The sequence below is a fragment of the Podarcis melisellensis genome, assembly GCF_964234715.1.
Source record: "Podarcis melisellensis genome assembly, chromosome: 7".
Lineage (NCBI taxonomy): Eukaryota > Metazoa > Chordata > Lepidosauria > Squamata > Lacertidae > Podarcis > Podarcis melisellensis.
Window position 1 is genome coordinate 2,120,544 of NC_138539.1, and position 25,583 is coordinate 2,146,126.

General features: G+C 45.3%; 1 protein-coding gene and 1 long non-coding RNA gene across 2 annotated transcripts; one reads left to right on the top strand and one right to left on the bottom strand.

Moving 5' to 3' along the window:
* Window positions 1–2,471: 2,471 nt before the first annotated feature.
* On the top strand, window positions 2,472–23,915 carry TRAF6 (TNF receptor associated factor 6). The gene is made up of 7 exons (XM_081918859.1): window positions 2,472–2,797; window positions 15,063–15,395; window positions 16,646–16,796; window positions 17,872–18,030; window positions 19,588–19,659; window positions 21,687–21,764; window positions 22,795–23,915. Exons 2-7 carry the CDS (start codon window positions 15,091–15,093, stop codon window positions 23,632–23,634), a joined length of 1,605 nt encoding a protein of 534 aa, XP_081774985.1. The 5' UTR covers window positions 2,472–2,797; window positions 15,063–15,090; the 3' UTR covers window positions 23,635–23,915.
* LOC309374253 lies at window positions 19,109–19,581 on the bottom strand. Its single transcript, XR_014170455.1, has 2 exons — window positions 19,353–19,581; window positions 19,109–19,321 (listed from the first exon to the last, which is right to left on the bottom strand). It is a non-coding gene; the product is annotated as an uncharacterized lncRNA (long non-coding RNA).
* Window positions 23,916–25,583: the final 1,668 nt, after the last annotated feature.

A 25,583-nucleotide genomic window follows, 5' to 3' on the forward strand; every position in this document is an offset into this window, starting at 1 on the left:
CTCCAGCCATCCAGTTTGCAGGAGCGCAAGCTCCTCTGATGCTGCCGCACACGGGAAATGATCCAAGGAGTGCTTCCTGTGCGCAGCGGCATCAGGTGAATTTGCGCTCCCATCACAGAGCTGGCTGGCGGCATGCAGCTTCTCCCCACAATGCAGCCGCGGGCAGGAAACACCCCCGCAGATCGCTTCTTGCTCACTGCAGCATCAGGGAAAGGTGCGCTCCCGCCAACCAAATGGCTGGCAGCGCAGCGCTCCCCCCCCCCCATACCACTATCCGTGTACTGGACAACCCCAGGTTTTTGACCTGATTTTTGTGTCAAAAAGCCACAGCCAATACACAGAAAAATATGGTACTTTATAGGATATTGTATGGATTAAAAGAGGAGGAAGAACTATACATGCCATCCTGCAGACCCTCCAAGTGTCCCTATTTTCCAGGGACAGTCTCAAATTTACAGAAGCCGCCCCGGTTTCTGATCTGATCCCACTTTTCCTTAGGATGTCCCTACTGGAGAAATGTTGGGTGATATGGGGTTATCCAACCCCTGAACCATCTGAAGCCAGCCCTGTATAAAGGTAAAGGTACCCCTGCCCGTACGGGCCAGTCTTGACAGACTCTGGGGTTGTGCGCCCATGGGAAGTTTTAAAAAATGTTTAATGTTTAATTATCTTTTTAGATATGTTGGAAACAGCTCTGAGTTGCTGGATCTGGCCCAATCGCCTTCTAAATCCGGCCCACGGACGGTCCAGCAATCAGTGTGTTTTTACATGAGTAAAATGTGTCCTTTTATTTAAAATGCATCTCTGGGTTATTTGAGGGGCATAGGAATTCGTTCAATCCCCCCCCCCCCTGCGAAATATAGTCCGGCCCCCCACAAGGTCTGAGGGACAGTGAACTGGCCTCTGCTGAAAAGGTTTGTTGTAATAGGACATCCCTGTTTTCATCAGAAAAATGTTGGAGTACAATCTTGGCGCATTTGTACCCTCTCCCCAGCCAAAAAAAGCTCATCAGAATGGCAATACATACAACCAGAACAAGATTGCTGAGTTTTGGAATATGGTGTTTGCTGAGATCTTGCTGATAACTGAACAAACAATTACTCCATCCTTTTATCTGGCACTTTTGAACCTGTATGTGGGAACAAGAATGGGATTTGAAAAGTAAATAACATTTCTCCCCTCTTAGCAGCAGCCCAGGGCTGCATTGCCAATCACTGGAAGACTCTCAATGACCTGGATTGCTGGTATTCAAGGCAATTTGCCTTTCTGGAAAAGATACCTATATGCATGCGCAACTGTCTGGCTCATTGAAGACTATAAAGAAACTTTACTCCCAGTAATGATAGAGCTCACAGGCAGAGAGCACTTTAATTTTTATACGTATTTATTGTTTGCAAAGGGATTTTATACGTATTTATTGTTTGCCTTGTGATTCTTACCATTTTTTTAAATTCTTCGTTTTCTTTTTGTTATGTTTGCATTTTTCTTTCTATTCTTTTTGTAACATATCAAATTAATTTTTTTTAACAACACAAAAGGGAAAAGGGGCAGGGAGGGAAGAGGAAAAATCAATTGCAAAACTCAGATACTGGTTTCTAAACAAAAATATGATTGTTTCCCCACCCCATGATTTTTAGCTGCTCTTCTCCTACCGGTAATCCGCCTTGAGTCCCTGTCAATTTCATTGTTCTGTATGGGACAATGACAATAAAGGTATCGTATCATATCGTCAGGGGGGAAAGGCGGGTAAATTTTATTTTATTTTTTAAAATATATTTATTAAGGTTTTATAAAAAGGAAAGGACATAACAACCCAAAAAAGAAGAAAAACAGAACATATTCAAAGATACACATAAAACAGCTCTGAAAAACTAGGTACAGGAAAAGCAAACTTCCACCGAACAAAAAGAAATTTTAAATAGTATTCCAAATACTATTTAAATTTTAAATAGTATTCCAAATACATGGGCAGAGCTGCCCCCCAAGTAAAACAATAGAAATACTAAACTGACCAAACACGTCGGTTCTCACCCCCCCAACAAAAATCCCGTCTACGCCCATGTTTAAATGTATTAAATTAATATATCAAGCCGAATAAAATATGAAATGCGTATGTGCCGCCGGCGCGCTTTCTCACTCGGCTTCCCCTCCGCGAGGCGAAGCGGGCGCACAAACACGTATCGAATGACGTTTAAACGCATTAAGTCAATATCCTATCAATAAAGATCAATTTATCAATATCAATAATATTTAATGAATAAATATTAAGTGTGTTAAAGTGGGTTCCGCCGCGCTGAGGGAAGAGCGCAACTCTCGGCCTTGCCTTCTTTCCCTCCGTGAGGAGAAGCGGGCGCCTGGCGGGCCACAAACACATACTGACTAACGTTTAAAGGCATTAAATCAATATCCTATCAATAAATATCAATAATATTTAATGAATAAATATTAATTGATATTTATTGATAATATTTAATGAATAAATATTAAGTGTGTCAAAGTGGGTTCCGCCGCGCTGAGGGAAGAGCGCAACTCTGGCCTTGCCGTCTTCCCCTCCGTGAGGTAAACGGGGCGGCGCTGTGAGGCGCGCGGCCTCCTTCGCTTTCCCCTCGGCCTCCCTCCTCGCTCGGCGGCGGCGGAGGAAACTCCTCCCTCGTCGCGCCGCTTCCTTCCCTCCGGCTTCTCCCGGCCTCCGCCTCTCTCTCGCCCGGGCCATCTCCACAGATGAGGACGAGTCACCTGGCCGAGAAGAAGGCGGCGGCGGCGGCAACGGCAACCGGGCTGAGGTAACCGGGCTGAGGTAAGCGACGGCTTCCCAGGCCGGCTTGGCTCTCTCCGCCTGCCCGCCCTATCTTGCCTCGCAGTTTTGCGGCCATGGCTTCCGCCTCGCCTCCTCGCGGTCCCCCAGCCGAGGAACGCCGCCCTCTTCCCCGGCCGGGGAGACGCGGGCGGGCGGGCGGGCGGGTGGGAGCCCTCGCCTGACAAGGCCTCGTTCGTTCTTCGGGGTCCAGGCCCGAAGGTCGCCCGCGGGCTTCGCTTCTCCTCCTCCTCTTCGGGAGGTTTCGGTTCCGCCGCGCCTCCTCCTCCGCCGACCTGTTTTGCGCCGGACTTCAGGATCGCTCTGCGCCCTTTTTGGTGCGCGTGGACGCGGAGGAGGCCCGTTTCTCGGTTCCCAGCAAGGCCTCCTCGCCTTGTGGAAGGAGCAATCGGGGGTCTCTTGGCGAGGGAATGTGGCTTTAAACCTTTTATATATATATATATATATATTGGGCTTTTCTCACATTTGCTTTCCCTCTCCGTAGATCAGTGATGGCGCCACCTGTTTTTTGGGACTACAACTCCCATCATCCCTGACCACTGGTCCTGTTAGCAAGGGATGATGGGAGTTGTAGTCCCAAAACAGCTGGAAGGCCGAGTTTGCCTATGCCTGGTCCTCTATGGCAGGCATCCCCAAACTTGGCCCTCCAGATGTTTTGGGACTACAATTCCTGTCACCCCTGACCACTGGTCCTGTTAGCAAGGGATGATGGGAGTTGTAGTCCCAAAAACAGCTGGCGTGCCAAGTTTGGCCATCACTGCTGTAGATGCATTGGGTGGGTGTGGTGAGTCATGTTTCATTCTCCTCCTTGCACAAACCAAACTAGATGACTAGCTGAGCAACTGCGGGGGAAAAGGTTTGTAGGGTGAGCCATGAGAAATTCTTAAAAAAAAAAACAAAACCCAACCTGGTCCAGGTTATCAAGTTATCAAGGCAGTTTTATCTGTTTCCGCCCTGTTCCCATCCTAGGGGTTGGTAAAAAAAACCTAGGGCTTAAAAACAACACAAATTGCATTGCATGGGGTTGGACTAAATCATAATAATTATTATAATTATAATTATTTATTATTTATTATTTATACCCCGCCCATCTGGCTGGGTTTCCCCAGCCACTCTGGGTGGCTCCCAACAGAATATTAAAATCACAATAAAACATGAAACATTAAAAACTTCCCTAACCAGGCTGCCTTCAGATGTCTTCTAAAAGTCAGATAGTTGTTTATTTTCTTGACATCTGATGGGAGGGCATTCCACAGGGCAAGCGCCACCACCGAGAAGGCCCTCTGCCTGGTTCCCTCCAACCTCACTTCTCGCAGGGAGGGAACCGCCATAAGGCCCTTGGAGCTGGACCTCAGTGTCCGGGAAGAATGATGGGGGTGGAGACGCTCTTTCAGGTATACGGGCTTTAAAGGTCAGCACCAACACTTTGAATTGTGCTCGGAAACGTACTGGGAACCTAACTCTGAGTGCAGCTTAGTAAGCCTTCACTGGGTTCCAGAGGTTATAGTAGGGATGTGCAGTTTAAGGCCAGCAGGCCAGATGTGGCCCTTCTGGCCTCTCCATCTGGCCCTTGGGACTCTTCCCCAGGCCACACACACACCAGCCCTGTTCCCCCACCATCCTCAGTGCTTTGCCTGACTGGGCTGTGCCTTGGGACTGTGATAAGGCTCTTGTTTGTCTGGACAAAGGCTGGGGAGGCATGTGCCTGAGTGCAGAGGCCCCTGGCTTTCGTGTGGCTAGAATGTTGCCTGCTGTGTGAAAGTTTGCATCCTGCCACATCCCTCTGGCCTTGGCCACAGCTGGTGTATAGCCCTTGGATGGGTTGAAAAGGGTTCTGAACCCTTTTCAGGCAGCAGTACTGCTGGTAGGCTCCTTGTCAGTGGCAGGCTACTGAAATTCCCAAAATGGGGAGCGGGAGGCACTGAAATTTTCCAGGATCCACTGGATCTCAAGCCAGCTCCACTCCTGTGCAGTCCTCCCAACCATTAGGCCGGCTAATGTGCTCAGTGCTCAGCCAGGATTTGGATTGCTCTGCTAAGGTTTTAAAGGACCTAGATCAATACTAAATATTGTTGTACCATTGTACATACTTAAGCCATCAGTGATTCTAATATCAAATTGTGCATTGTTTTGAGGTTAAAGGAAGAACTTTTAGACACCTTTTGTGTGTGGCACACAATCTACCGTATTTTTCGCACCATAGGGCGCACCGGACCATAGGGCGCACCCAGTTTTTTTGGGGGGAAATAAAGGGGAAAAAATTATTTCCCCCCCAGGTGCGGGGCTGGGGCGGGGGAAGCTAGAGCTTCCCCCGACCCCAGCCCTCAAACAGGCAGCTCTCCGCAAGCAGCGGGAGCGCTCCCGCTGCTTGCGGAGAGGTCCGCGAAGCCTGGACGCGCTGAGCTTAACGCTCCCGCTGCTTGCGGAGAGGTCCACGAAGCCTGGACGCGCTGAGCTCAGCGCGCCCAGGCTTCGGCATGCAGGCACCTCTCCGCAAGCAGCGAGAACGCTCCCGCTGCTTGCGGAGAGGTCCGCGAAGCCTGGACGCGCTGAGCTCAGCGCGCCCAGGCTTCGGCATGCAGGCACCTCTCCGCAAGCAGCGGGAACGCTCCCGCTGCTTGCGGAGAGGTCCGCGAAGCCTGGACGCGCTGAGCTCAGCGCGCCCAGGCTTCGGCATGCAGGCACCTCTCCGCAAGCAGCGGGAGCCCAGCGCTGGGCTCCCACTGCTTGCGGAGAGGTGTGCGAAGCCTGGAGAGCATGAGGGGTTGGTGCGCACCGACCCCTCTCACTCTCCAGGCTTCAGCGAAAGCCTGCATTCGCACCATAGGACGCACACACATTTCCCCTTCATTTTTGGAGGGGAAAAAGTGCGTCCTATGGTGCGAAAAATACGGTATTATGGTTTCTTGTTGAAGAACAGGATACCGGTATACTTCCATCGCATAAAATTGTAAAATGAAAGGATTTTTTTAAATGCAGAAAGCACGTATCTGGTGTTTGCTTTTTGGCTCAAGTGACAGAATAAATATAGGTTATTAAATCTGTAAGTATTAGTGAGGCCAGGATAGTAATACAAATCTTGGAAGGGACATGAAGTAACTTTATAAAGGCAAATATGAATGCAAATTGAGTTCAGGATGCTGACATTCTCCCTGCAACTCTTTATGAAGTGGTGTGCTCCTTGTAGAGAGAAACATGTTGTGGCTTGGCTGGTTTGTAGGTCTGATTTCTCAATGGCGAACTCTTAATTTGTAATCTTGGGTCTTACAATAAGTATTTTATGAAAGTATATTTCCTTCTTGAGAAACTTCTTCACAGAAGTTCACAAACCTTACAAATGTATTGTAAAGTATTTGTCAATCTGTGGGAGCTGATGTCCTATGCACTGTAGATGAGGAAAATGTGAAGAGTAGGAAAAAGTTCATAATGTATTTCTGTGTAGGCATGCACCTCCTTTACTGTAGGAGATTCTTGTAATGGATGTTATGTGGACACTCTGTTTAATAAGTGTATTTTAGAAAGCAATAGTTTGATCGTCTTCTAAAAATTCGTAACTGGATGGCTTTGAAGTGAACCAAATCAATCAGCTGGTAAATAAAGCAGTGTCTTTTAATTTTAACCAATATAAGAACTTTTGATAGTTACTGGTATAAATAAAGGGTTGTGGATTTATTTCATCTTGTGAGCAACCTTTTGGGAGCTGCATGCAGGGCCAGAGACGAAAGTAGGCAGAGAAACAGATACGACTCTTTGTAAAGGAGGCTATATCCCAATTCCCAACCATACATCAACATTTCTCAATCCTCTGCCCAAGCAAGCAAAAGGCATTCTCTCAGTTCAAGGACACATTTCAGAGGAAAAAGCATTCAATGGGTGAAGGGGTGTGACCTCAGAAAAGGCCTGGGGGCCTTACAGTTGGGCCATATTAAGGTAAAGGGACCCCTGACCATTAGGTCCAGTCGTGGCCGACTCTGGGGTTGCGGCGCTCATCTCGCTTTATTGGCCGAGGGAGCCGGCGTACAGCTTCCAGGTCACGTGGCCAGCATGACTAAGCCACTTCTGGCGAACCAGAGCAGCACACGGAAACGCCGTTTACCTTCCCGCCGGAGTGGTACCTATTTATCTACTTGCACTTTGACGTGCTTTCAAACTGCTAGGTTGGCAGGAGCAGGGAACGGGCAATGGGAGCTCACCCCGTCGCGGGGATTCGAACTGCCGACCTTCTGATTGGCAAGTCCTAGGCTCTGTGGTTTAACCCACAGCGCCACCCACATCCCACATTGGGCTATATTACCCTGGTATAAATGCTCTTTAGAAGAGGGGATTCATTCCCATTCTTTCTTGTAATAGACCTATAACGCTTAAAGTGGTTATTCAAGTCAGGGATGGGAATTCTGTGACTTACGGATCTCCTTAAGCCCACCAGCCTCTCCATTTTGCCCAGCAGGCCATTTCGGCCAGGCCATGTTCACTTGCTGTGCAGGTACAGGTGGAGCTTGGATGAAAGGCGCTTGCACAGTGCTTCCCAAGAACCTAACAACTGGCACTTCAGAAGCGCTTTGCAAGCACACTTAAGAAGCACTAAGTACAGGGCTCGCAAAAGCAATCAGCTGATTGTTAGGTGGTTTGGAAGCTTCCAGTTCTTGAAGCAGCTTTTAAAATGGAACATTTTTTCCTTTCCAAAGGAAGCAGTTTGTAGTCAAAAGTGCTTCCCCCAGTTCATTGAATGCATGCTGCTTTCTCAGCAGAGGGAAAGAGTATTTCCCCTCAGCAGAGGCTTCAAAAAGTCTCCCTCTGACTGATGATCAGCACCCAATAGGCAAAGTTGGGCCATGGTGAAGATAAGGTTCTGGCTCGTTGACCAGATCTGGTTCCCTATCCCAGGTCAAAGTGGGCAGAATTATTTGGAGGACACTTGTTTGGTTCTCAGGATATCAAATAACTAATGAATGAAATGCTCTATCCAGTTGTTCCTTTTTAATTAATGTTGGTAACGATGAGGATATCTGGAATAGGATATCATTTAATTTTCTTGTTCCTTTTTCTTTCAAATTTGAACTCTGCCTTGCGATTTCTTTATAAATCATATTGTGTATGCGGCATTCATGAATTAACCTGATAAGAGATGTTTGCTTACTGGCTTAGATTAGTATATGAATACTGAAATGGAAAGGAACACACTAAACAGACCATAATCTCTGAAACATTTTAAATACATTAGGCACAAGACCTACATGCATAAAGCTGTATTCAGTTTCCTTGTTTATCTGAAACACAAACTGAAACTTGCCTAACACTTTCAGGTGCTTCTTAAACAAAGCTGGGGATTTCCCTCATTGGTAATAACTACAAACATAAATTAAACCTAATCATACTGACTTTCCGGTACACTACTGTGTAGTTAGGACTCTGCCTGGGCTCTCTTACCTACCATCTTGTAGAAAGAGGGCTGCTTCATCTACTGTGTATTTTGGACAATGGTTTGTCCCTTTGTTTCTCTGCATGAAGATTCCTGAGATGGGGGTTGAAGTTGGGTTACCAACTCCAATTTTGAGTTAAGATGGCAGGCCTAATCGCCACTTTGGTGTAACTTGGCCTTCATAGGTTTGGCAGCCTCTTCAGATATTATCACCAAAGTTGGCATGAGGGTTCCTGAGATGGAGGCGGCAACATTTGTTGACATTTGGACAAAGCACCATTTTGAATCAAGATGGCAAACCAGAAACATGACTTTGATGTGACGTTACCCAGGTCCACAGGGACACAGGTGGCGCTGTGGGTTAAAGCCTCAGTGCCTAGGACTTGCCGATCGAAAGGTCGGTGGTTCGAATCCCTGCTGCGGGGTGCGCTCCCGCTGCTCGGTCCCAGCGCCTGCCAACCTAGCAGTTCGAAAGCACCTCCGGGTGCAAGTAGATAAATAGGGACCGCTTACCAGCGGGAAGGTAAACGGCATTTCCATGTGCGGCTCTGGCTCGCCAGAGCAGCGATGTCACGCTGGCCACGTGACCCGGAAGTGTCTCCGGACAGCGCTGGCCCCTGGCCTCTTAAGTGAGATGGGCGCACAACCCCAGAGTCTGTCAAGACTGGCCCGTACGGGCAGTGGTACCTTTACCTTTACTTACCAAGGTCCAACCTGAAAAATTATACTGTCCATTTAAAAATCACAGTACAGTGGTACCTCGGGTTACATACGCTTCAGGTTACAGACTCTGCTAACCCAGAAATAGTGCTTCAGGTTAAGAACTTTGCTTCAGGATGAGAACAGAAATCGTGCTCTGGCAGCGTGGCAGCAGCAGGAGGCCCCATTAGTTAAAGTGGTGCTTCAGGTTAAGAACAGTTTCAGGTTAAGTACGGACCTCCGGAACGAGTTAAGTACTTAACCCGAGGTACCACTGTATGTATTTGGTTTCTAAAAAATTTTGGGCAGTGCTGGGCCATCTTCATTCGTGTAACAGGAGGTTATTCTTGAGACCTTTCAACATTTCATAGTGGTAGATTAAGATTGCTTCTGTACACAAGGGGTTTTGCAGTCCACTAGTGTGGTCTGATGGACAGTGGTGGGCCAATACCATCTAGTTTCAAATACAAGAGTGGGTGGCGCTGTGGTCTAAACCACTGAGCCTCTTGGGTTTGCCGATCGGAAGGTTGGCAGATCGAATCCACTCAACAGTGGTAAGCTCCCATTTCTCTGTCCCAGCTCCTGCCAACCTAGCAGTTTGAAAGCATACCAGTGCGAGTAGATAAATAGTTACCACTGTGGCAGGAAGGAAAACGGTGTTTCCGTGCGTTCTGGCACTCATCACAGTGTCCCATTACACCAGAAGTGGTTTAGTCATGCTGGACACATGACCCAGAACAGCTTCTGCAGACAAACACCGCCTCCCTTGGCCTGAAGCGGGATGAGCACCGCCCCCCAAGTCGCCTTTGACTGGAGTTAACTGGACAAACCAGCGATCCTTTACCGTTACCTTTTTTACCTAAGTCTCAAAGATGCCACAAGGAGTAAGAAACTGAAAGCTGCTGTCTCCAGATGACAAGAGAAGGGACGCAGGTTACTTGCTGCCAGTGTTCGAAATCAGCAGGCGTGAGGTGCATTTTGCTCCTGGATTTCGACCATTTGCAACCAAGTGAACATTCCTGGACACCAGAATGGCGCCTGACATCTCCACCATCTTGAGGTGCATGCCTGGGGATCATTGGATCTGGACTCTTTTCATGCACTAGCACCCCATCCTGTTGAATTCGATCAGTTAAATTTTATCTGCCCAATCGGAATGAATTTCTGGAACCAGTTTGCTTTTTCTGTGCAGCCTAAGCAAGAATAGTCACCGCTAGGAAAAAGAGCTTGGGGTAGGCCAGGTATGTGGACTGTCCCTGGATCAAGAGACTTCTCAAGGTTGTCATCTGAACTGAGAATCAATCACAGTCCAAAATTTGAAAAATAAGACTTTAGTCCTGCCCCAAAATGGCAACTAGATATTCCGTTTTGGCGACTGTAACCTTGGTTTAGGGAGCCATTTGACTCCTAGCTTATATATCTGAGTTTGTAACACTGCTTGCAGCATGGTAAGGGATGCGAAAAAGACACCTGTACAGTCATACCTCGGGTTACAGACGCTTCAGGTTGCGCCTTTCCGGGTTGCACACCGCACCGACCCCGGAAGTACCGGAATGGGTTACTTCCAGGTTTTGGCGCATGCACTGAAGCACTAAATCGCGCTTTCCGCATGCGCCGAAGTGCCGAATCGCGACCCACGTGTACACAGACACGGCGCTGCAGTTTGCAAATGCTGCGGGTTGCGAACGTGCCTCCCGCACGGATCACATTTGCGACCTGAGCGTCCACTGTATATGCAGTATATTGTGTTTATAACACACACACAAACACACAACAGCTGATACATTTAAAACAAAACTCAAGTAACAGAAGAACATATTTGGCTAATATTGGACATTGGAGTCTAAATGTTTTTATGATGGTTTTTCTGAACTGAAGACATTACCTTAAAAGCAGTAGAAAGTTTTGCCGACTTTGAGCAAGATTGAGCACACAAAACTTGATGCACCTGATGAAATGAGCGTTGCCACTCAAATCAGGGTGTATTGACAGGAAAAGTCTGTGTGTGTGGTGGTGGGATTCTCCAGCTTTTTCAAAATACTGAATAAAATTAATCATGAAGACAAAATCCCCACCATTTCAAGTAAAGCTAGAACTCTTTGCTCAGGAAACTCCCACAAAGAAAAACATTTGTGTGCAGTACTAGAAGCTGAAGCGTCAGTGGTGGTTTTACCAAGCAATTGTTGCTGTTTGAGTTTTCTCTTTAATCATTAACCTTCTTGTGCTAGAAAGCAATTGCTGCTATTGATTGGCAATTCTCAGGTTCCCAAATATCAATACTGTTGTCTCGGGTAGGTGTTTGGAAAGGTTTTGTTATTGTTTACAGAAGGCAATCCTGAGATTTTTTCCTTTTTTATTTTATGCCCTCCTGTCCACTTCTGTTGCTTTCCTGTTGGTATATCACCTTCTGTTGAGAACGTGAAGCTGTCTAGTTTTGTTGCAGATAATCCCTCTTATACGCAAGGTGGTAACGGAATGGAGGAGCTGCTGATAGGAGGCTACATAATGGGCAGCTGATCCTATAATCACTACAGTATTCTTGTTATTATATTATTTATTACATTTCCATACCGTCCTTCATTCAGAGGATCATAGGGTGGTTTACAATATAAAAACACAAAAATGCATACCATAATAATAAACAAACAGTAACCCCACACATAATTTATAAACGCCTGAGAGAAGAAGGCATATAAAGGTGTGTAATGAAGGTGCCAAGCAAGCCTCCATGGGGAGAGCATTGCACAAGCAGGGGGCCACCACAGAAAAGGCCTCTTCTCGTGTTGCCACTCTTTGGACATCTCATTGAGGAGGGACATGAAGAAGGGTCTCAGATGATGATTATGGGGCCAGTTCATATGGTATACAAAGTTGTATGCAAAGTAATTCTCTTTTCTCTCACCACTTTTTCTCACTAAAATTTAGTTCTGTATTGGTAAATGACATCGGGGGAAACTTTTTAAAACAGGTGTTTTGTTCTACTTTATCTCAAATGAATTGGTTTTTTGGGGAGTGTGTGACATATTCTTGAGCTTTGTCAGGGTACAAGGAACCTCATGAAGGTGACTCAGAGCCTCTAATGAGCCTTCATTCTGGTGCATGAGCTTAGCTTGCCAGTTTTTCCTGATCTCATGTTCCAGCACGGGTCACCCAGAGCTGCTGGGCTGCCTGTAGGGAGTCTCATACCTTGCATGTTCTTCACACAGATATATGATCTCAGCTTCAGTAAAACGTTGCCAAGCTTTCTCTTTCTCGTGATCTAGCAAGGGTCCAGGCAGGCAAAAACTTGTCTGAGCTTAAAGCAGAAATTTGGGCCTGCTTAAAACATGGGCTATGGACGTGGGTGGCGCTGTGGGGAAAAATTGAGGCGGTCCGCTCTCATCCGATTCCCCATAGAGAGCAGCGGGGCTCTGACATTTCCCTCTCCGCACACAGTGCGGAGACGGAGCTGTCATCCGCCGGCTCAGCGGGGATCAGCGGATCGATCCCCGCTGAGCAGAGAACGGTCCGCAACGTTTTTGTTTGCCATTAAAGAAAAAAATATTAAACATTTTCTAATGGTGGTGTGCCTCGTGATTTTTTTCATGAAACAAGTGTGCCTTTGCCCAAAAAAGGTTGAAAAACACTGGTCTAAACCACTGAGCCTTGGGCTTGCCGATCGGAAGGTTGGCGGTTCGAATCCCCGAGATGGGGTGAGCTCCCGTTGCTGAGTCCCTGCTCCTGCCAACCTAGAAGTTCGAAAGCACGTCAAAATGCAAGTAGATAAAGAGGTACTGCTCCAGTGGGAAGGTAAACGGCGTTTCCATGCACTGCTCTGGTTTTGCCGCAACCCCAGAGTCGTTCGCGACTGGACTGAACTGTCAGGAGTCCTTTATCTTTACCTTTTTAAAACATGGGCCAGGGTTTTCTTGACTACCGTTTGCTTCCTTTCTACCCCACAGCTTCTAGGGTTGTCCTCTTTACCATGTATACAAATCCCCCCCCCATGCCCCAAGTAACAGTTTAGTGTTTAGTATGACAGCACCTGCATTTTGGAACTCTCTGCCTCCTGAGATCAAGCAGGTGCCTTCACTGTAGTCTTGCAGGGGCCCAAATTTTCTGAGCTGGCACCCACCCCTCTTCCATACCCTTGTTACAGGAAAAATCCGAGGGCTCCCTTGGACAAAACAAAGACACCAACCAGGATAACTTGGAGCAAAACAGCAGCCTGTAGGCTTGGCATTTATTGAACTGTTGCAACAGGGTATTCCCCTCACTTGCAGGAGAGAGGAAAGACCCAGAAGAATAGTGTGCAAGGTCTTATAAAAACTTTTGAAATTCCCCTCCTCTAGATCAAGCCCACCCCCAGAAACATCATGCATACATTACAGAAAGGAGGGGCTGAGGGAGGAGTTGGTGGTAACCTGAGTGTCTTGTCACCTGGCTGGTTCCTCCCTTCCCCCCTCCCCATGAGTCACTTCCAGGAGACAAATGGGAGTTTGCAGTTTCCTGCCCCCAGAGGGAAGATCTGATCATGGTCCTTTGTTTCAGTCCATGCTGAATCCACTCCCATATGCAAGTTCTTTGTGATCTTGATTGTCTTCTGTCTGGGATCATCAGGGTTGGCATGGGCAGGGCTCCTGTGGATGTGCTGAGATGGTGAAGGGATTATGGCTGACCAGGACTAAGCCACCCCCTTTGTTAGTTCTTGTCATATGGAGTAAAATAAAAATGGAACAGTGCAAATCCGATGTATGGTTGATTTTCTATGAATTTATAACAGAAATGTGGCGTATGTAGTGTGTGTGTGTGTGTGTGTGTGTGTGTGTGTGTGAAGTTTATACAAACAGAATGATTGGGGGGGGGGTTCCTGCTACACCCTAGGATGTGGAAATGCCTGCGCTCGAATGCACAAACGTCACCTAGCTAGCCCACTAGTAACTGCTTGCTAGCCCAGTCTTGGGACTCCAGCTGTCCTTCAAGAAGCCACACTAAACGCTCTTGGTTTGACATCTTCGCTTGTGCCTAGCCATGCCTTTGACCTCCCATGTAACTGCAGATCCTTGCAACCTGTGACTTGCCTTATGTACCGTTCACATTTGAAAAGAAAAGACTTCTGCAAAAGCAGAGCCGTGAGTTCCAGTTCCTCATCAGACAGGGAGAGCCAGGACAGTAGATACTGACAGGTGGTCTGGACTTTTAAAGAGAGGGGGAGGCAGATTGAAAAGATGTTCTTGGTGTGGTTGTGAAAGCAACTGGGAAGATGGCACTTGTAGGAAGTACCAGTTTTAGCAATCTTGAAAATATAGAAGTTGAATCAGAACATAAGCGGAGCCCTTCTGGATCAGGCCAGTGGCCATCTAGTCCAGATCCCCGTTCTCACAGTGGCCAGTGAGATGCCTCTTCTGGGAAACGGGCAAGCGGGATCTGAGCACACTCTCCAGTTGTGATTCCCAGTAATTGGCATTCAGGATCATTCCTGTCCCTGAACCTGGAGGCAGAGCATAGCCATCACGGCTAGTAACCATTGATCGCCTTAACTTCTGTGAATTTCTCGGATCCTCTTTCAAAGCCATCCAAGCTGGCCGCCTTTGCCTTCTGCGGCATTGAGTTCCATTGCTTAACTATCCACTGTCTGAAGAATTATTTTACCTGTCCTGAATCCTGCCCCTGACGCTATAACTTGACTCGGAAGAGGAGTTTCTCCATCCCCTTGGATCCCTTTTGTGAACCTTTTCCAACTCTTCAATACAGCCAGGCCTCATGTTACGTTTGCTTGAGGTTGAGTGTTTTGAAGTTGCGACGGAATGGGTTACTTCTGGGTTTTGCCGCTCGCGCATGCGCAGATGCACAAAATGACGTCATGCGCAGAAGCAGCGAATCGGGACATGCGCGGAGGCGAGTTGCGTTCTGTTCAGGTTGCGAATGGGCTTCCGGAATGGATCCTGTTCGCAACCAGAGGTACCACTGTATCATTTTTGAGGTGAGGCAACCAGAACTGTACACAGTGTTCCAAATGCAGCCACGCCACAGATTAGTACAGCGGCATTGTGATAATGGTGGCACAGGGATTGCGATTGCTTAGGCAATATGTGGTATTTGAAACAACTAATTAATTATTTTCTCTCTCTTTCTGTTTCTTGCCCGCAGAGCACTCTCTGGTCCCCTACGTGTTACTATGAGTCTGCTACACAGTAACAGCAGCTTTGAAGCCAGTGGTCAGGATAGCGGCTGCTGTGCAGCTATGGCCAGCTGTTCCATTGCTGGAGCCAAAGAAAAAAGCATCAACACCAGTGTCAGCAATGGCACTGGCGGGACACTTTCAAACTCTTTCATGGAAGAAATCCAGGGCTATGATGTGGAGTTTGACCCTCCGCTGGAAAGCAAATATGAATGCCCAATCTGTCTGATGGCTCTCCGGGAGGCAGTGCAGACACCATGCGGACACCGTTTCTGCAAAGCTTGCATTGTCAAATCCATAAGGTAAAGGAGCAGTAGACTTCCAGCAGTAGTTGAAGTCATTGTCTGTAACGAAGGGCAAATCATCGCGCTCACCATTGCACATGTTTCTGAGACACTGGGTTAGTGATTACGTTTCCATGTCAGCACTGAGTTTGCAAGTAAACTTGAGTTTGTAGCCCATCTCCAAAGCGTCGGTCGAACAGTTTTTCTCATGTATGCCTAAAGTGTCAGATGCCTAAAGTTTTAAGCAAGAGGAAGTTCCCAATTACACTTGGGATGTCAAAACAAAAGAAGTGGGAAGTCTTGGTACAGATGGACCAGGTTGCAAGCCGGCTAGAAAGATAACGTGCCTTTCACTGCTGCCGCATAAATCTGATGTCACAAATTCCCTCTTAAAATTTATGTATTTAAAAAAAAATAAAAGTATCAGGGATAAGGGTGGTTTGGAGTGAGAGGGCTACCTTATTATTGGAAGATCCAGCATTTCCCTTGACTAGTAACCCAAATGGCCAGTTTACCACCCTTGATGTTTTCCATCTTGCGAATGGGGTGTTGGGATATCCTATCTCAGCTACAGATGCCTTCAATGGGTTGAATCCAGGAAAATGTGAGCAGAACTCTGTCTGTACAATGAGAGCTTTCTGGCTTCTCCCCCCTCCCCCACAAAAAAAGCTGTTCTTAAGTCCACTGGAATGGTGTGGGATGAGCGGGGGGGGGCGGTATGCAGTAGGAGCCAAGCCAGAACTGGAGAATATGATGACTGCAAGAATAATTTTATTTGTTATTTATTTCCAGATTTGTAAATGACTCTACATTCAGAGAATTCACCTGCAGTGTACAGAAAAAAATGCTTTTATGTTGCTTTCCGCTGCCCTTGTGTTTCGCAAGTAGGCAGTATATAAATACATTTATTAACAAATAAATAAAAATATATAAAGTAACATGGCACATAAAATGTTACAAAACTGGCAAGAATAACTAAAACACAGAATATGCATTAATAGATATACAGTAAACCCGCAAATTATGGGTTCTGGGGATCACTCTTAAAGCCAAAATAGTGTATAGTTAAAACACATAGGTTGCAATAGTGGGTAGGATTGCCAAAAAAAATTCCCCTGGACACCCACCCCCTTTTATTTATTTATTTTAATTTGCCAAGTGTGTAAAGCTGATTGAGCACGAGTTAAATGTGTGTAACTTGCAAGCTTACTGTAGGCTGGATATTCTGTTTACCTCTCTATGATGTATATTATTGCTCTTTTTGATAGAGATGCTGGTCATAAATGCCCAATCGACAACGAAATTTTACTCGAAACTCAACTCTTTCCTGACAACTTTGCAAAACGGGAAATCCTATCGCTGACGGTGAAGTGTCCCAACAAGGGCTGTCATCAGAAGATGGAACTCAGGCATTTAGAGGTGGGCTTTCAGGGTTTCTTTTTGCAGAATTGCCGCCCAGTCCTGAGCAGTGTCAGCATACCGTAAGACTTTTTGGAATAGCTCAAAGGACACCTTGTCCCCAGGTGGTAGTTATGGTTGCTACACCTGTGGCCCAGTGAAGTTGTGACATCCAGGTGACTTCAGGAAGGTCCGTTGCTCAAATTTTCCCCTCCAGTAACATCAGATTAAAGAAGTGAAGAGGGTTTGGGACATGCTTTAGCTGTTATTGCAGAAGCACCTGTCAGTGCTGTACTGTAGCATGTTTGATTGGTGTTAAGCATATTGTTGATTTTGCAAAGTCTGTTTCTCTTAAAATATAATAAACAGATCTGTGCCCTATTGCAAAAGTGCCACATTTTCTAAAGTACTTTAATTGAGGAAGCTGTGAAATCTGTGCGGATCATGGTTGCATGAATATTGAGAAGTTATGTATACCTGTACTTTCATGTAAGAAATCTGAATTTTTGAGGCAGCCCTTGAATTAGAAGCAGCTATGGACTGAACTTGGAAATCCAGAAATTGAAGGGGAGAACCCACTTCCCTCCATATAAACAATATAATTAATAATTTCTCTTCCCTGGCAGTAAAACACAACAATAATAAATTAAACAACTAACAATTTGCTGCCCTTTCATGACCCTAAAATGGATTGTTGAGGCAGCTACCTCAGTCTGCCTAGCCTCATACAACTTTGCAAAACAGAAAATCTAGAAAAGTTACTAGCTTGGCAGCCCACTTATCCTGTGCAAAGTTCTTTGTAGCTTTTATGAAAAACCAGGTTGGCAGGACCTTTTCTCTTCGGCTCTTAAGAGCTTTCCAGTCTGCTCACCCAGAATTGCTTGATCTCACCAATTGGCTATTTACAAGTCTTAGCTGAATTCAACTTGAACATACTTTTTTATTTTATTTTTTGCACCCCAAACCATGGGAGTAATTGACGTGAAGACACTTGCCTCAGATTGGCTACCACGAGCCTATATTTTAAGTCTGCCTCGGAATCATTTTGTGTAAGTTTATAGGCTAAATTGCTATTTGATCTCGTTTTCTTCCACAGGACCATGAGCTGCATTGCGGCTTTGCTCCAGAGAAATGTCCCCAGTGCCATGGCATTTTCCAAAAGAATCAGATACAGGATCATATAAAGCAAGAATGCCCACGACGACAAACCTCCTGTCCAAACTGTGCCGTGTGGATGCCTTATGAAGAAAAAGAGGTAAGTTTCAAAATATGCAGCCTAATCAGAACAGTTGTGTTTGTTTATCTAAATGAAGCATATTTAACAAACGTTTGCTAAAATTAGAAATATTTTTTCTTCCTGTGTTGTCTGATAAGAGTGTCAGTATTTTACAGTTGTGAGAACACCCTTCTATATGATATTCACAAAGATTTCACCAAGTGATTTTCTTTTTACTTATTTTCCCCCACCCCTCACAAGCAGCTGGATTTATATTTTTATATATAAATCTCGGTTTTAAAAAAATTGCCTTAAAAAAATTAAATCCACATGTCCCAGTTCCATCTCTCAAGCAGTTTATCCTGTTAGTTTGAAACTGAACCTCACACCTGGACTTCAGGCATTTTGAACTTCATTTTTTGCCATGTGTTTTCTCCCAGGATTCCCAGCTGGTGGTCTGCTGATCAGGTCTGGCCCCAGAAAAAATTAATCAAAGTGTCAATCAATCAATCAATCATAAATTTTATTTATATCCCGCCCTTCCCAGCCAAGACCGGGCTCAGGGCGGCCAACACCAGGTGGAAAAACAATTGATTGAAATACAACTTAAAAACAAGATTAAAATACAACATTAAAATGCAGCCTCATTTCAGTAGGAACTCAAATCAAAGACTTTTTTGGGGATGAAAACGTCAAATCTTCACCAAGGCCAACTATCCAGACTGGTCCTACATGGGCCAGAAAAAAAGCTAGGGAAGTCCCCAAATAGGAGTTCCATCACAGAAGGAAAAAGGAAAGAGGGGAAGGGGATCAAGTTGATTCCAAGCCAAAGGCCAGGCAGAACAACTCTGTCTTACAGGCCCTGCGGAAAGAAATCAGATCCTGCAGGGCCCTGGTCTCATGAGACAGAGCGTTCCACCAGGCCGGAGCCAGTGTTGAAAAGGCCCTGTCTCTGGCTGAGGCTAATCTGACTTCCTTAGGGCCCGGGACTACTAGGGTGTTGCTACTTATGGACCTTAAGGTCCTCCGTGGGGCAGACCGGGGCAGGCGGTCCTGTAAGTACGAGCGTCCAAAGCTCCCCATTGCTTTCCTTTTGTTAGAAAAGTAGGTTTCTAAGGTTTTGTCTTTTTAATCTTCCTTTTGTGCTTTCCACATAATATCCTCCATAGATTAGCCACAGTAAATGTGAAGTTCTTCCTTGTTGGAATATGCTACTGTTCTTATAGGCTAAAGACACTCGTGAGGCCGTAAGGCTATGTAGCAAAAGAGATTTCTGGACCACTACTTAGTGACAACAAGAAAACACAGATTTCAAAACACCAAGGACCTGCTGGTCTTAATATCATTTAACCACATTCTACAAAGGTCTGCTGACTAGATATTTATGCGCCTCCTGAATTAATATATTAGTGCTCTTTCAAGGAAATGAACTCAAAGTTGCTCACTGGTACTTACTGTTTTCTCTAATGCAAAGATGGGATTTGAGAGAGAGGAGTCACATTCTAGATGGCATTGCGTCAAACAATGTTAGTGATCTGTTAGATCCCTTTCGGTGCAATTAATTATTGTTTACTTTCTGGTTTTGGTGAAATGAAGGTTCATGACCAGATGTGCCTTTTAGCAAATGTCTGCTGTGAATACTGCAATACAGTGCTAATCAGAGAACAGGTAAGAATCTTCCTTTCTTGTTTGATAGCAAGGTAGTCTTGTTGTGGTTTGACTTGTGTCAATATTTTAATTTCTTTATTTTAATAGTTTGTCATTTATGCGCCCCTCGTGGCATAGAAATACGGACAGGCAGATAATAATTTTAAAATAATACGGAGAACTGAATGTAGGAATGCCAAATAGCAAGAAAACTTTCTTGCATTTACCATCAACTTACAAAAACAAAGAGACTATTTTTATTTTTTATTTTAAAATTTTCTATAGTCCCCTCCATCCAAATACCACAGGGCAATTTACAATATAAAAACAAAAATATAAACAGCATAATAACAAACAAACACAGTAACTCCTGCTCCTAGTTTAAAAGGCATAGAATGTTTATTTAGCCAAAGGTCAGGAAGAATATTTTTGCCTCATGCCTAAAGATATGTAGACTGTCTCGCCATAGTGGTGCATGCTCTAGTTATCTCCTACTTGGACTACTGCAATGCGCTCTATGTGGGGCTACCTTTGAAGGTGACCCAGAAACTACAACTAATCCAGAATGCGGCAGCTAGACTGGTGACTGGGAACGGCCGCCGAGACCATATAACACTGGTTTTCAAAGACCTACATTGGCTCCCAGTACGTTTCTGAGCACAAGTCAAAGTGTTGGTGCTGACCTTGAAAGCCCTTACCGGACTCGGTCCAGTATACCTGAAGGAGCGTCTCCACCCCCATCGTTCAGCCCGGACACTGAGGTCCAGCTCTGAGGGCCTTCTGGTGGTTCCTTTGCTGCGAGAAGCCAAGTTACAGGGAACCAGGCAGAGGGCCTTCTCTGTGGTGGCACCCGCCCTGTGGAACGCTCTCCCACCAGATGTCAAAGAGAAAAATTACTACCAAACTTTTAGAAGACATCTGAAGGCAGCCCTGTTTAGGGAAGCTTTTAATGTTTATTGTTTAATGGTTATTGTTTTTTGGTGTTTTGTTGGAAGCCGCCCAGAGTGGCTGGGGAAACCCAGCGAGATGGGCGGGGTGTAAATTATTATTATTATTAGTAGTAGTAGTAGTAGTAGTAACAAAGGTGCCAGGGAAGCCTCCCTTGGGAGAGCATTCCCCAAGCGAGGAGCCACTGCAGAAAAGGCCCATTCTCACATTGCTGCCCTCTGAACCTGTCACAGGAGACACATGAAGAGGGGCTTCGGACGATGACTGCAGGGTTTGGGTTGGTTCATATGGGTCTTTGAGGTATTGTGACCCTGAGCCATTCATAGGTGAAAACCATCACATTGAATTAGGCCTGGAAATTGATTGGCAGCCAGTGCAGTCAAGCCAGAAATTGCGTTATATGCTCAAACCGTCTTAACCTGGTGAACAACCTGCCCACTGAATTCTGCACCAACTGAAGTTTAATAATATTTTTATTCTTATTTATACCGTGCCATTCTGGCTGGGTTTCTCCAGCCACTCTGGGGAACGGTCTTCTGAGTTTCTGCCTTCTTCCGAGGCAGCCCCATTTTTTAAAAAATAAATTAAATTTTGATTCACTTGTAGGATTATAACAGTCCAAATCTGTGTATGTCAGCTCCGGAGTAAGCCTCATTGATTTCAGTGGGGGCTTGCTCGCAAATAAGCGGGTGTAAGATTTGCAGCCTTAAATTACCTTTTGCATTGTATTGCATTGTTAATTGCCTTAAAAATTTCAGTTGAAGGTCATCTTGGGAATCTTAAGTAAATAAAATAACCTATGGCATATGCTATAAACCAGCAAACAGATTTTTCTCAGAATAAGCTTTGTGGGCCAAAATGTAAATATGGAGTTACACACTGTTGGTGGTGGTGATGTTGTGGTGTGGAGAAGATCCCATATTAGTCGCACTCTGGGTGTTGAAATCAATGGTCTTCAGTGGGTCTGCTCTGAGCATGACTTAGTTGTATATCACCCTATATATTCTATATGTAGGCCACCGATTACTGTTTCTTATAATTGTTGATTTCTGCACTTTACAAACTGAAAATTACAGTGTCATCTCTCCATCTGTCTGTAGCTTCCTAATCACTACGATAACGATTGCCCAACTGCTCCAGTACCGTGTACATACAGCCCCTTTGGATGTCCAGAAAAAGTAAGCCAACGCTTCTATTTGCTTCTTATTTGGTTGAATTTTGTATTGCTACTTTACTGCCCCCAAAGCCTCTTTTTTCCTCTTGGTGTACCAGAGACATCTGGGCAATGAAATGGGCTGGATTATGGGTAAAGCACAAGTGGCAAAGGTCATGTTGCAAATCCAGCCAAGCACAAGGGAGAACGCGTAATCCTGCCTCCTGCAATGGTGATGAGGGCAGGGAAGACATCATTCACCATAATATCTTTCTGAACCAGTTCTGTGAGATGGGCATTTGGGGCACTGTTCTGCAGTGGCTGTGGTCCTATTTCCAGGTTTAGTTTCCAAAAGTAATACCGGGTGGTTATTTTGTGGTCCTTTGGGCATGCCACCATCCTGTCCTCAATGCTATTTAGCATCTATATTGAAGCTGCTGAGAGTGGTCATTGGGATATTGCAGGCGAGGGAGGTGTCATTGATGCGCTCATGATACCTACCTCTGTTTCTCTATAACATCTAAATCTGAACACTTGAGCCCTGTTGAAAAGGGTATGGATGGCTACATTTCCCCATCTCTGAAAAATGCCAACATGGTAGCTTTCTGCATGGTGTTCATTATCCCCTGATGACATATAAAATTAAGCTTTACAATACAAGGACCTTCCAAATGTGCTGTGAAATAAGGTGATCTGTCTGAACTTGGAAGCAGGTAGCACATGGTATAATCCTGATCTCACCATTCATTTAGATCAGCAGTGACACAGGTTTGTGCAGAAAATCTGTATTGAGATTTTTTTTCTCCAAAGCCTTAAATTGCTTTCCAATAAAGGCATCTGAACAGTGCAGTAGTAACACTTGCATTCTGTTCAGTTTTTCAAATAATAATATTTCTCTTTGTTCAGTTTTTCAATTCCTGTTTCAGACAATCACTGGAAGATTAAGCCAGTTCTGCTTTTAAACGCAGTGGTTTTTTCCTTGCCCCTTAAGGCTCAGTGCTTGACTTTAGTCAAAGGAAATGCTTATGGAACTATGTGCCTTTATTTAATTACAGATGCAGAGAAATGAGTTGGCGCGGCATATGCAGGAGTTCACCCCAGTCCATATGAGAATGATGGCTCAGACTCTCCTGAATATCACTAATTTCCATGGCGCTATCCCGTATGACCCACCACCTTCCTGTGAATGTAGCCCAGAGGTCCACAACTTCAAGGAGACGATTCAACAACTGGAAGGTCGCTTGGTAAGGCAAGATCACCAGATCCGAGAACTCATAGCAAAGATGGAGACACAAAACAACCAGATGAGAGATCTCAAACGCACTATCCGAAATCTGGAGGAAAAAGTCGCAGAAGTGGAATCACAGCAGTGTAATGGCATTTTCCTGTGGAAGATTGAGAATTTCAGTGTTTACTTGAGAGCGCAGGAGGAAGATAGGCCTGTTGTAATCCACAGCCCAGGCTTCTACACAGGGAAACCCGGCTACAAACTCTGCTTGCGGCTGCATATCCAGTCCCCGAATGCACAGCGCTGTGCCAACTATATTTCCCTTTTTGTTCATACGATGCAAGGGCAATATGACAGCCACCTTCCTTGGCCCTTCCAAGGCACCATACGGCTTTCTATCCTGGATCAGTCAGAAGGATCGTCAAGGCACAACCATGAGGAAGTGATGGATACCAAGCCCGAGCTGCTGGCCTTCCAGCGTCCCATGGTCGACCGCAACCCAAAAGGCTTTGGATATGTGACGTTTATGCAGTTGCAGGCGCTAAAACAAAAAACATATATCAAGGACGATAGTATCCTAGTGCGCTGTGAGGTCATAACACGCTTAGACTTAAACAGCCTCCGAAGGGAGGGTTTCCAGCCTCGTAGTACTGATGGGGCGGCATAGGCCACCATGCTTCAGGCTGGAGCTTTTGCTGGTCAACTGTGATAAGGGCTGCAGATGAATAAAGAGATTCATCAGAATGGCAGATCCTTGAAGCAGAACCAAAACTGCCATTCTGAGATGCTTTTCAGAGCATGGAAAGTGTTTCCTCTTGGAGTTATTTGTATTCAAAGTAGTAAAGACAACGTCCTGATGGTCTAAATAAGTAAGCTAAATAACTATGCTATGACGGGTATGTTACCAAAAGTTAATAAAAACTATGCAGTACCATTTTTAGGATAGCAGAGGCTTGGTCAGATTCTGCTTTTTATTTGATGGTTGCATTACCTTGGTGTATACATCTCAAAGGAGCTGAATTATTTGACTGCTTAACCTGGTAGCTTGCTGGGGACTTTTAGCCAAGACCAGATTTTGAACCAGAACAAACCTACTAAATAAGCCTTGGGAGTATCATAGCACAAAGCAAGCACACCTGTAACTTCATTGATACGCTGTCAATAAGCCTAGGCAGGAATGTTGGTTCTCTGTTTGCCACGCACCTTTTTGCAAACCTCAGTGAGCTTGAGCTGTAAATTGGTTGTCTTCACTTTATCACTTCCCTTCCCATGGAATTTTGTATTGAGAATCCATTCTCAACAGCTGCTAGTATGGTGGAATGTGTAGAAGTTTTTGATCTATCAAAAAGCTCAGTGTGGCACTGCCCTAGAGAAGCTTAATGATGAGATCTCCAGGCATCTTTGTCCTGAGCTTTTTGCCTTCCCATTGTGTCATCTTTTTGTCGTATCTCTGATCCAGCTGTATTTTTGCCCTTGTAGTGGTGACAGAAAATTCTATAAGTGTGCAAACATGTCTTGTTTTGTACTTGAAAATATCTTCTTTCTTCTTTGGCGATCACTTGTAGACGAGTAAGATTGTCTTCCATGAACACGGTCTTGACAGTGAATCCATAAGTGACTGTGGAGGCCAATTCTGGATCCACACGTCCTTCCACAGTGGGGACATTGGTTTCCGAGCGGGAGCTGATCATGGTGAGGGTTTGCCAAACGTCCCTTCCTCTTATCTCGTTTTTCCTTTTCGCTCTGAATTCATTCTTCTTCAAAGTCCACAACACCTTTGGCAAAGGCTGTTCTCCACAACTACAAATCAGCTGATCAGATTAGGGTCAAGAGTGTTGTATCTGAGCCTAAAATTGAAGTGTGTTAGGGAAGTTTGCTGTCCATAGTTCTGACTTGTGCACAGTGATCAAAATAGAATGGGGCTACACTGGTGCACAATCTCCTTGTTGATGTTATTTGACCGGTATATCCTGTGAAAGTTGTCTTCTGTAAGAAGCCTGTGAACAAAATTCATTGGTGCTGATAGAAAAGGTTGTGGGTGATTGTAGCACTCTCAACAATAGCTATGTGACATTAACACAGAGATGTCTAGAAATGTGCCATTCTGGGCATAAATGAGGGATTCATTGTAAAGGCATCCTCAGTATTGCTCACTCAAGAATTCAAAGCCCTCTACCAATGTGTATATAGCCATATTATGATAAGAACCTGCTGGTTCAGGCCAGTGGCCCATGTAGTCCAACATCCTGTACTCACAGTGGCCAAACAGATCTCTGTGGGAAACACGCAAGCAGGATTCAGACAGAAGTGCATTCTCTCTTCCTGCGGTTTCCAGGAACTGATATCCAGCAGCATTGCTACCTCCAACTGTGGTGTCAGAGCATAGTCATTGTGGCTAATAGCCATTGATTGCCCTCTTCTCTTTCAAAACCACCCAAGTTGGTGGCCATCACTGTGACAGCTTGGTCTTTCATTGGCTCTCAGCCCTATAAGACGTGCATCCTGAATGAGTAAAATGGATTTCTTTAACAGCAAAGAGGATTTACTGTCAATAGGAAGGCACTGGCAAATTTTGAGGATGTGTGAGAGACAGAGAGCACAGTTCTCAAAATACAT

Excerpts from the sequence above, each read along its gene's own strand:
- TRAF6 (XM_081918859.1), top strand. The coding sequence starts at position 15,091 with ATGAGTCTGCTACACAGTAACAGCAGCTTTGAAGCCAGTGGTCAGGAT. Across the intron at positions 19,660-21,686 it reads CAGTGCTAATCAGAGAACAG|CTTCCTAATCACTACGATAA; the intron begins GTAAGAATCTTC and ends ATCTGTCTGTAG. Across the intron at positions 21,765-22,794 it reads CCTTTGGATGTCCAGAAAAA|ATGCAGAGAAATGAGTTGGC; the intron begins GTAAGCCAACGC and ends ATTTAATTACAG.